Raw genomic sequence first — 12,168 nt, 5'->3', positions numbered from 1 at the left:
ATACACAGTGGCACATGCATCTGGAGTTCTTTTGCAGTGGCAAAAGGCCCTGGCACACCAAATTTCTCTCTACCTCAAATAAATAAATAAAAATAAAAAAACATTTGAGATAACTCCATGGTTATATGTTTTACTCTGTGCTCATGTGCTTACTTTTGCTGTTAAAAAACTAAATTGAAAAAGGAAGCATACAAATTTCCACAGGCATTAACATTTTTAGGTTAGCCATGCTAGCATGTTCTATTATGTCTTTGCCTTATGTCATTTACCTGTTTACATGTCCATGTATTCAGTATTCATTTTCCACACTATGTATGAATCATAATGTTCTACACTCAGAATACAATGCAATTTCCCCCGTTATCTAATAGACCTTTTATAAAAGTCTTTCAGTGAATTCCTTTTCAATGTAGACAACAATTCTTATCATCTCACTGTGTAAATAAAGAGTTGATGATTTAATCTTAAAATTATATGATTATTTAGCCATTAGTTAAGGAGAAAATAAACAGTGATAGTGCATACATAATTATTTTTACATAAGAAATTTCCCAGAGCCATACATACTTTCTTCTCAGGTCTATTTCTTGGGGACAGAACAGCTTAGAACCATTACTAGACCTTTAGAATCAATCCAGACCTACCACAATACTGTGAAAACTTTTTGCAAAAAAAAAAAAAATTAATAGTTTACTAAAACTCTGACAATAAACAGTAAGCCAAGTAAACCCTTTTGTGAAACCACCACTACTTGACAGTATTTTTGCTTTGGTTCAAGAAGCAATCAAAAAGTAAAAGCAAATAATACATATATTGAATATATACATATTAGTTGTAATATATATATATATATATATATATATATATATATATATATATATATATATAAATATACAAAAAGATCAAAATCAAAATCAAGTTTGGGCATGTAGCTTAGTAGTAAATTGCCTAGCATGCACAGGGACTTAGGTTGTATCCCCATACTTCAAAGGAAAATAAGAAAAGGGACCAGAAGACAATAGAGGGAAGGAAGGGAAGAAGGAAGGAAGAAGGAAAGAAGGAGAAAGGAAGGAAGGAGAAAGGAGAAAGGAAGAAAGGCAGGAAGGAAAGAGGAAAGAAGGAAGGAAGGAAGGAAGGAAGGAAGGAAGGAAGGAAGGAAGGAAGGAAGGAAGGAAGCAAGGAAGGAAGGAAGGAAGATAGAATTCAGATTTTTTAAAATTCTATGCAAAGGGCTGGAGAAATGGCTTTGCAGTTAAGGTGCTGACTAGGCGGTACACCCATCTGGAATTCAATTGCAGTGGCTGGAGCCCTGATGTGTCATTTCTCTCTCTTTCTGTTATCAAAAAATAAAATATTCTATGAAAATAAAGTACCAATTACCAGTTGTAGTGATAAGGTGAAACACATTTTAAGTATATTTCAAGATCCCATGTAAAAGCCAAGCAGGTGTTGAGATATACACATAAAGGCCATTTTACTTTGTATAGAAAATATTAGCATACACGTTCTCTTCATTTTATTAGAGAAATAAACTCAGAAAGGGTAAGCAATATGAGAGAAATAGACTCAGAGAGTAATATGCCCAACCCCAAAATTGTTTTGAAACAAGAGTATAAAACTATATCTTCAATTTCCATGTAAATATGCTTATATTTGTTACTTCAAAGGTAAAATTTATAATCATTATGCTATATAATAATGTAAATTTATATTAAGAAAAAGTTATGACCCATACAAATAATGAAGTCACTACTTTTTGTTAAACTTAAAAGATGTTTCTACTCCCAAGTTTTCACAATTATACCATACCAGGACAACCATTCATGAAATAGGTATCATTGTATGGTTATTAATAATTAAGTTTAAAGGGATGGAAATGTTGAAACAAAGAGGATGTAGCCTTTTGCTTAATTCAAGTATCAATGTATGAACATTAATAAAAGTGCTTACCAGGCAGTTTGGTGAACATAGTATATACATTTAGCCAGAGATACCAGCAGCTATTATGCCCCTATTGCACCTGTTGGCTCATTTGGCCTGGATGGCCAAATTTAAGGTTTTCAGTGTCCACTGTTGAGGATCTCCACTGGTGATTTCTCTCTGTCATTAAATTACATGAAGTGTAGCTTTTTCCAGCTTTCTGTCAGCTGGTCTACATGGAGGAAGTTTTAAGCCCAGCTCCAGCAAGATTTCTCAGTGATGTTGCAGACCAAGTACGTGGAGTCTTCAGCAATAGGGTCTTTACCATCTATTTCTGGTGGGAAACCAAGAGCCTCGGTTTGTAATGTTTTGGGGGTATCAGTGACCTCCAAGGCATGGCCAACAACTCACTGGACTGTATCCCATCCCTGGCACTGAAAATTTTCCAGGAACAATCTATGGCTTCTGAATGTTCCATTGTCCAAAAAAGTAGGTTTCCATATGACATATTTATATTCTCTTATATTTTGATTAGCCCTCCCCCAACTTTTCCTTTACTCAATCTCTTCCCCTGACCTTACTTAGGCCTTTTCACTCCCATTAACCTGTTCTTATACTTACATATATATGAAATATAATCCTATTAATTCCCTCTCTCCCTCCATTTCTATTCCTTTTATATTCCCTTTCTAGCTTACTGTCCTCTGCTACTAAGTTTTATTCCTACTCACATAGAATCCAATCATCTGTAGCTAGGATCCACATATGAGAGTGAACATGTGACATTTGGCTTTCTGGGCCTGGGTTACCTTGCTAAGTACCAGATCCATCCATTTCCCTGCAAATTTTGTAATTTCATTTCTCTTTACTGCTTAGTAGAACTCCATTGCATAAATGTGCCCCATCTTCATTATCCACTCATCAGTTGAGGAACATCTAGGCTGGTTCCATTTCCTAGCTATTGTGAGTAGAGCAACAATAAACATGGTTGAACAAGTATCTCTAAGGTAGTGAGATGAGTCCTTAGATTATATGCCTAGGAGTGGTATAGCTCAGTCATATGATAAATCTGTTTTTAGCTGTCTCAGGAACCTCCATACTGATTTCCACAATGGCTGGACAAGATTGCATTCCCACCAACAGTGTAGAAGGGTTCCTCTTTTTATGCATTATTATTTCTGGGGAAAACCTCTTGACCAGAAACTGTTTATGGGAGAAAAGTTTTTATTTTTGCTTAGTCTTGATGTGAAGCTTCCTGATGGTGGGGAAAGCATGTCATGAGCAGAGGCTGGACATAACCTCTGCCACAGAAGGTAGATAGAAACAGCAGCCAGAGAGAGAGTTGGATTTGAACAAGGAAGGTCTGGATTATAATATCAAGCCACCCACAGTGACACACCCCAGCAAGACTCTGTCTCCCAAGTTGCCATCAGCGGGGGACAAAGCATTCTGAGCACTTGAGTTTATGGGGAACAACCTTTTCAAATCACCACAGTATAGTAAATGACAATTCATATCTCATAAAATTCCCCTTTTAAAAAGCTTACAATTTTATTGGCTGTCACCAAAATATGCCAGCATGCAGTTATCACTATTATTATCAAATTGTAGAACATTTCTGTCACTCCACAATGTTCCCTCCCCTTATCTAGTTATTCATGCTTTCAACCCCCATGCCCAGGATGTGTTTCCTCTTCCTGTAATTTTGCCTTTCCCAGGGTGTCATATGAATGAACTGATATAGTATGTATCCCTCTGGATCTAATTTCTGTTGCATGTGACAGTGGCTTTCCTCTTTTTTTGTTGTTTTATTGATGAGTCATGTTCTGTTATATGAATCTCAACCAGGAAGCTAGAGGAGGTGTGGGTTGTTTGCCATTGGATAAATTATGACTACAGCTGACACAAATATTGACATACAGGTTTTTGTATGAATATGTTTCTTTCATTCATAAATAATATATATATATATGTATATATATATATATATATATATACACACACACACACACACACACACACACACACACACACGCACACCCTTAGAAGTAGAATTACTGGTTCATACGATAAACATATTTGTCAATATAGCCCATGTCCAATAGCCCTCATGGTACTTAATAATTCCACCTTTAGGCAGTGGTATTCAATCTGGTGTGAAAGAGAGTCCAGTGTTAATAACACTTGTAAGAGGGGCAAATTTATGGGCTCTATTCCTGGAAATTCTGATCCAATAGGTGTTGATTTGAATCTATGCATACCAGGCACCTCATGTGATCTGGATATGAAGCCTATGCTTGCCTGGACCCATTGGGATTAGCAGAGCTTTTAAGCAGTGGTTCTCAATATTGGCTGTACACCAGAATCATCCAAAGACACTTTGAAAATTCCAGTGGCCAAGCCATGCCTCAGACCATTAAATCCAATTCCCTCATGTTGTGACTACATTTTCTCTAAACTCGTAATGTGGAGCCAGGGGTAAGAGTTGGTGCCCTAAAGTTATGGTCTGGGGAACTGCAGGTTCTCTGGCTTCTAAGGACTTGAAAATCTTTCATAACCTCTGTAGTTCATGCTCTAGGAGAAAGATGGGCCTGTATTTGATTTAATTAACTTATCAAAGAAAGCTGCCTAGAGACTTCTTCTTCCCCTAGGGAGAAACAATTCTTTCAAAAAGTAGCTTTTAGTCCCTCACTCTCAATTATACAGACAGGAAATTATTGGGGATAAAATTGTGAGTTTATATAAAATTCAGAACCTCACCACAACCACTACAGAGAGAAATCATCCAAACATGTCTTCTGTCCCAAGAAAGTTCCTATTCTCAGAGTTTTTCTTTTAAAAGAAAATAGGGCTGGAGGTTAAGGCATTTGCCTGCAAAACCAAAGGATCCAAGTTTGAATCCCCAGGACCCAGATGCACAAGGGGGTACACACGTCTGGAGTTCGTTTGCAGTGGCTGGGAGCCCTGGCATACACATGCTCTCTCTCTCCCCCCCCCTTTCTTTCCCTGTCAAATAAATTAATTAATTAATTAAATATTAAAAAAGAGAGAAATGGCTTACAATTAAATGACCAATTCCAAAGCTTCATATATATTTCATTAATAATTTCTTCATACATAGACAATCTTATTTAACTTTCTTAAAATGGTATCAATGACTTCAAAGTTTACTAAGAATAAAACTTGATATGACAAAATGCGATCCAGGAGCACATTTGTTTTGTTTAGTTTTTGAAGGGGAGCAGGAGCTCATGTAGCCAAATCTGGCCCTGAACTCCTGATTCTCCTGCCTCTACCTCACAAATGCAGGGACTACAGACTTGGACTACCACTCAGGGCTTGCTATACCTTTTTTTTTTTTTTTTAATGTTCTGCACACACTCTGGAAAAGGCACAGCAAATGAAGTAAGGAAGCAAACAGCAAAAGAAAGAGTGACAATATTCTGGACAATGACATCATTATCGTCCCCTGATAAAATGTTGGCTGTGCTGGCATATTATCAGAATCATTGATTGCTGTAATTACTGGTCCATGTTTCCTTATCTCAAATCCTCAGAGCCAGATGTGTCTCATAATGTAAAACACTTTAAGTTTTAGGAATGTGTGGATTCTGTTGCACAAGCAATGTGGAGGGTCACTTCATAATCAAAGATTGGTGTGAATGTAGCAAAACACAAATTTCAGCAAGTCTTCAGATTAGATTTTACTATTCATTTGTGCCAATCTTGTAAGAAACATTAGAATTTTAAATGTTGTTTTTACAGTTAGAATTATAGAATTGTGGACTTCATAGTCAAATGAACAAAATGGTGAGTTTTATTTATAAACTTCCAACTAATTATTTTCTTTCCATTCTTTGTTTCTTTTACTTTTCATTTTTGAAATTTTTACTTCTTAGTTTGTTTCAGGGACTTTGTATTGCAAACTGTAAATGAACAAGGGATATGTTGGAGAAGTGACAAGAAAGATAATGCATATTATCATATTTAAGCTTAATAAAATTATATTCAGATATCTTTATTTTCTGGATGAGAAAGATGACCCACTGAAAGACTACAAAGCTTGTAAAAATTCTAATATTGTTAGAGCCCACATTTCAAACATTTGACATTCAAACTACTATATAAAATTCTTAACAAACAACTTCAACAATATAGCTGAAGACAAAAGTCATTGAATTGAAAACATTATATGCATGAACCCATTTTAAGTTTGGCTAAAATCCCAGCTAGGGCCTGAGGCACTTGCTTTGTAAGCCTGAGGACTGAGTCCGATCCTCAGTTACTACATAATAAGGAAAGCATCATCTCTCATACCTGTAACAGGAGAATTGCTGGCACACTCCCTGGTCAGCCAGTCTAACTGAAAAACGGGGAGCTCTCAACTCATGGAGAGACTCTGGGAGAAGTAAAGCAAGACAGGATAGAAGAGAACACCCAATGTCTTTCTCTGATTTCCACACATAAGCACATGGGGCATATACCAGGGTATACACATATGCATATACCACATGTACTACACACACACACACATACACACACTTACACATACATTTATACACACACACACACCAGATACACACACATGCACACATACTCACACACACATACATATACATGCATACACACACACATGCACACAGAGAGAGAAAGAGAAAGAGGAGAGAGAATCATCTTGAAAGAATGAAACTGGAATACTATGTATACTGAGTATGTGCTCTCACTATAAAAGCATGGAACTTTTAAGAAACCAGTACTTTGCTAAAGTAATGAATCCAGTGTTTAAAACATATGTAAATAACACTTGTAGGTGTCCCAAAACCAATCTACTGAGGATGACCAAGAAGAGCATTCAGAGGGGAGGTCCTTCAAAGACTGCCTTGCCAGGCTCTTCAGCTGGATAATAGGACTAGGCCACAGCGAGCACTTCCACTTAAGGCAATAAACGTATGTGCGCTGGAGCGCACTGCTGTTGGAGTTGGCTGCTACAGCAAATACAGAAACATGTGTCCTTCTGTGCAGGATTCTCCTACACCGAGAGGGAAGCTAGAAAGATCAGTCTGTGTTCTTGTTATTGTTAGTATTAGTATTTTTTCAAATATGTATGTACTCAATGGAAATTTAACATTTCTTAATGAACTAGCCTTTAAAATTTTGTTTGAATTTTTGTTTTGTGTCCTCTTTATTTCTGGAGTGAATTTTTTTGCATTTTCCTTATTTTTTTAATAGGACTTGGTGAGTGACAGCTCCTGTCATGTGGCAAGTTGTCAAGCAATACATAGAGTATTGTTTTAAATATTCTTATATGCAGAGTATAAGTTTTATAAATTTCATTTCAATATAGAATTTCAGTTATTAAAAATAGACATGTTTTTGACTGGAGAATTTTCCAAATTTAAAAGTCTCAAACACTTCTAAGATACACAGGGATTGCTTTGGCAGAGGAAGCCTGCACTCAAGGATCAGACTCAGTACTTTGCTCACTGGTTTGCTGTGGATTTGAATGAATTCTCCCTAATTGATACTTTGCCTAGCAAGTTTTACTCTTCATTTATTATGGGTTCATTTTTTACTCATATTCACCCTAAGTCTTTTTATGTGTGACTATAGATGACACCAGGGTTTGGCCTGATAAATTATGTGACCTTTTATTTCTCTGCATGAGGTACTGGTTTCCCTAATGTCTTGTTGCACTATCACCTTATAAATAAAGTTTGTAAATAAATAACTTAATTAACTAAATATTTTAAAAAAAATTTATAGACATTAAAAGGAGAAAACAACTTGCTATCTGGATTGCTTCAAAATCCACTACTCAACAAAAGTGATCTTACAATATTAAATGTGATTCTGTTTTATACAGTGCTGAGAAAAAATATTGATGGGGAAATAATATCATTTCTTATATGAAATAACTACAGCTAGGTTAATTTAAATTGTGTATTTTCTTACCCTTTTAATATAAGGTGTATATTATAGAACCATAGTCTTATAGATGATAGCATAACTTTCTTGCTATTATGCAATAATTATTTTGACCCTTTCCTACATTTCTTTTTTTAAAAGTTTTTTGTCAATTTTTTATCTCAAATAAATATATTTGAGAGCGACAGACACAGAGAGAAAGACAGATAGAGGGAGACAGAGAGAATGGGCGCGCCAGGGCTTCCAGCCTCTGCAAACGAACTCCAGACGCGTGAGCCCCCTTGTGCATCTGGCTAACGTGGGACCTGGGGAACCGAGCCTCGAACCAGGGTCCTTAGGCTTCACAGGCAAGCGCTTAACCGCTAAGCCATCTCTCCAGCCCTCCTACATTTCTTAAGGGAGCAATTGATATGAAACTCTAGCTCAGCATGAAAATTCCATTAACACTGCACAGAATATTAATGTTTCCAGCATTTCTGGTTTTAATCTACCCCAATTTCAGTGTTAATTCTGAATAAAGAAGGCATAACATTTTAATCTATTCAGTTAATTAAGAATATTGACTAAGATATGTAATTAGCACTGAAGTTAGGTAATGGCACATAGCACTGAGTTTAATAACAGTGCATGTTTTGGCAGCAAGCATATGAAGGGTGCAATTCTGTTTTAAGTTAATGATTAGTTGTTTTAAAAAAAATAAACTAATTGGTCTGGAGAGATGGCTTAGCTGTTAAGGCGCTTTCCTGCAAAGTCTAAAAATGTTTTCTGGAATCTCCAGGTCCTACTTTGTAGCCAGACACAAGTGAGGTAGGCATGCAATGTCACCCATGCCCACAAGGGGGCGGGGGTATCTGGAGTTTGTTCACAGAGGCTGAAAGGCCCTGGTGTGCCCCATTCTCTCTCTCTCTCTTTCTCTCTCTCTCTCTCTGTCTCTCAAAAATAAAATCAAAATAATTAAAAAGAAAACTATTTGACCAATCAATGTCCCCAAGATGCTGACTTTGTGATCCCTTTTTCTTTTCACAGAACCACATTGCCGCCTTTGCAGAAGTCACATGATGCTGAAGTGGATGGCTTTGCCCTACACTGGACATCCTCCCTTTTTACCATTCATTCAGAACGCCCAAAGTTTATTTCATTACAAAAAGTTTATACTGTTGTCTAATTTTTTTTTAATATAATTTCAAGTTCAATCTCAACCTATTTCCCCTACTAGACTGTGAGCTCCTCGGGGGCAGGACTCTGGCTTTTTTTCCATATCCCCAGCACCTACCACAAAGTCTTAACACAAAGTAGGTGTTCAAGAAAGATGAGGTGATCCAGTGAACAAATTAATTTTTAAATAAAATTTCACTTTAGCTTCTCAATTTCTGTGATGATGTGTAAAGAAACCTTTACATGAATTATATTTGTATAAAAGAAACCCTCTATTTTGGGCTAGTCAAGCCTTTTTAATTTTTCATATATCTCATCAGCAATGTACCTTATATCATTGAAGTTGATTTTGAAAATCATAGGGAGTTTTAATTTTATTATTCCGCATGACATTTCCATTCTAACAGATTTCAATGTATGACATGACTTTACTTTTAGAAAGTATGTCCTATACTAAAATGTTAGCACATTATATTATGCTATATTTCACCTAAGATATCATTCATCCTACACATTCTAAGACTGGTGCTTCTGCTTTTAAAGGGGAAAATGCCAATTTTTACTGTAATAAGTAATGTATCATAATTAAAATTATTTATTTGGACGTTTTTGCTAACAGTTGTGGTTTAATGGTTGCATTATAGACTTTGAATGCAGGCAGTGCTTAGGATAGACTAAATCAGACAATCCAGCCATGTTAGCTTATTGGTTAGTAGCTTTGGATTTATCACAGTGTCTCAAGAGTGGACCTAGGCTCCATTCTTAGAATGTTTTACTGGTCAAGAATTTACATAGCTTAAGTAAAAAAGAACAACATCAAACCACCTCAATTATATAAGAGCTAGAAATAACACTGATGTATTTCACTTTTCAAATGCGTAGTTTAAGTACTGAGTGTGTTTCTATCTACTGTATCATTCAATCCTCACAGTAATCCTGTTGTAAATGATTAATATGGTGTTATTTTACAGATTAAAAAATGAAGCCAAGATGGGAAAAACAACATACTCAATCAAGCACAGCTAGTGAGAGGAAAGCTAAACTTTAAATTTAGATTACCTGACCCTGAACTTATATCCCTCTGAAAGATGTCACAGTTGCCCCTTCATTTCTGACAGTGAGGCTCTTTGGGAGTCATTTAAGTCCTGAGAAGCCATGGGAAATGCCAACATAATGTTATGAAAGCTCTGAATTAGTTTTAATTATTTATATTTTTATTTATTTACTTGAGAGAATGAGAAGGAGGGAGAGAGAGAGAACAGGCATGCAACTACTGCAAACAAACTCCAGATGCATGTGCCACCTTATGCCTCTGGCTTATGTGGGTCCTGAGGAATCAAACTTTGGTCCTTTGGCTCTGCAGGCAAATGCCTTTACCACTAAGCCATCTCTCTAGCCTGCTTTCTATTATAATTAAATGCTTATTTTTAAAGAATGAACACTTTTCAGATGTAGAATTATCTATGGTCCTACTTAAAACCCTTTTGAAAATGACTGAAGGTTCAGGGTCCTGATGTAAGTAAGGTCCTTTGTCAAAGTAAAGCTTGAACCAAATATCTCAGCCCCAGGCTCCAGCTGCTATTCAGGGGAAGGCCTGAAGGATGTGGAATCAGGATGAAAATCACCATAATACAAGGAGGATGAGCTTCTCAGTCCCCTTGTAATCTTTAAAGCTAATCCAAGTATCTTTGATTTAAAGGGGTGGGCCACCATGCCCAGCCCAACAATTCTTTTTGAAAAAAATATTTTACTTTTATTTATTTATTTGAAAGCAGGAAAGAGGCAGAGTGAGAGAGAATGGGTGCACTAAGGCTTCCAGCCACTGCAATGAACGCATGCACCACCTTGTGCATCAGGCTTACATGGGTACTGGCGAATCGAACCGAGGTCCTTTGGCTTTGCGGACAAGCACCTTAACCGCTAAGCCATCTCTCCAGCCCTATATCTTTGATTTAAATAAGTAGAAATTGATTTTTACAAAAGAACAATATGTCTGGTCTGGAAAGAAAGTGAGCTTGAACTTTATAATGTATTAATTTCCATTACTTTCAAAGTATATGCTATTTGTCCAAGTCAAATACTGTAGGAGTTACACTTCTACTAGGGCCAAATAAAGAAATCTATATTTCTAATAATTTCAGATCTCTACAAAAACTCAGTTCTTTTGGAAATTTAGAATAAACCTTGAATGTCATGACCCTCTTCAAAGACAGTGGCAGCAAGGAGATGCACTTAGTAAAACTGGAAGAGAGAGTCCACAAAGTTAGAGAAGGCAGAGTGGCCACTAAGGCTTCGTCACTCATTTCAGTCACTTCTACTGGTTCTACATCTGCTTCTAAGGACCCAAGCAGGGTGCATTTTCTGCTGGAGGCAATAGCTACATATATGTCAGGGTCAAGGTTGAATCTTTGCAAGTTGCTAATGGTGGTCTGAATGCAGGAATTGTAAAATCCAAAATAACAGATTTAAAACAAGATTAGAGTAAGGAAATTTCTGATATTTAAACAACATGGGCCCAATATTGCACAATGAATTATCCTGTAACAAGCTACAGGGAACAAAAGAAGATGCTTGTGGATAAGAGAAAAGTCATCAGAGATCCCTTAACCAGGATGCTAGAACATGGTATAATGGGAACTACATCTAAGAAAATATTGGCATGAGGGCTGGGGAGAGAGCTCAGTGGGTGAGCATTTGCTTAGCATGCACAAAGCTTTGAGTTCAATCTCCAGTAACATAATACTAAAAGTAAAAATCAAATATTATATTAACATATAAATATGCACATATATAGTCTTGTAAAAGCACATAATGACATCTTTTTATTCTAATTTGGGGCCCAGGTCAGTATAAATTGGTCAACCTGAAAATTCCAGTACTCTCTGGTGGCATGGCAGAAATTCTGCACAGTTTTATCAGGTTTCTAAGATAACTTAAAAGGCTCTTTTATGTTAAAAGAGAGGTGAACATTCTTTGACCGACTTTGTCAATTCCACTTCTAACTGGGCCTTTCTTTTCTCAGGATCTATCCTTGCCAAATAGCTCAGTTACATTAATCATAGTTTCCTTGTGGAAGAGCAGTGGGGGAAGAAATAATTCTCTGCTGTGTATTGTATTTTTCAAATAAAAATTTAAACCTCCATTTTAAGAAATAATTTATTTTACCTT

At 36.4% G+C, this 12,168-nt stretch overlaps 1 protein-coding gene across 1 annotated transcript in view; it reads left to right on the top strand.

Moving 5' to 3' along the window:
- Positions 1–9,604, top strand: part of Plppr5 (phospholipid phosphatase related 5) — a 145,772-nt gene extending 136,168 nt beyond the window's left edge. Inside the window, exon 6 of the mRNA XM_004663955.2 lies at positions 8,872–9,604. Within this exon, the coding sequence (XP_004664012.2) occupies positions 8,872–8,904 (33 nt within the window). The 3' untranslated portion in view covers positions 8,905–9,604. The remainder of the gene's footprint in view (positions 1–8,871) is intronic.
- The last annotated feature ends 2,564 nt before the right edge of the window (positions 9,605–12,168 follow it).

The sequence above is a fragment of the Jaculus jaculus genome, chromosome 19 (assembly GCF_020740685.1).
Source record: "Jaculus jaculus isolate mJacJac1 chromosome 19, mJacJac1.mat.Y.cur, whole genome shotgun sequence".
Classification (NCBI taxonomy): domain Eukaryota; kingdom Metazoa; phylum Chordata; class Mammalia; order Rodentia; family Dipodidae; genus Jaculus; species Jaculus jaculus.
This window is presented reverse-complemented; position numbering and strand designations above follow the sequence as displayed.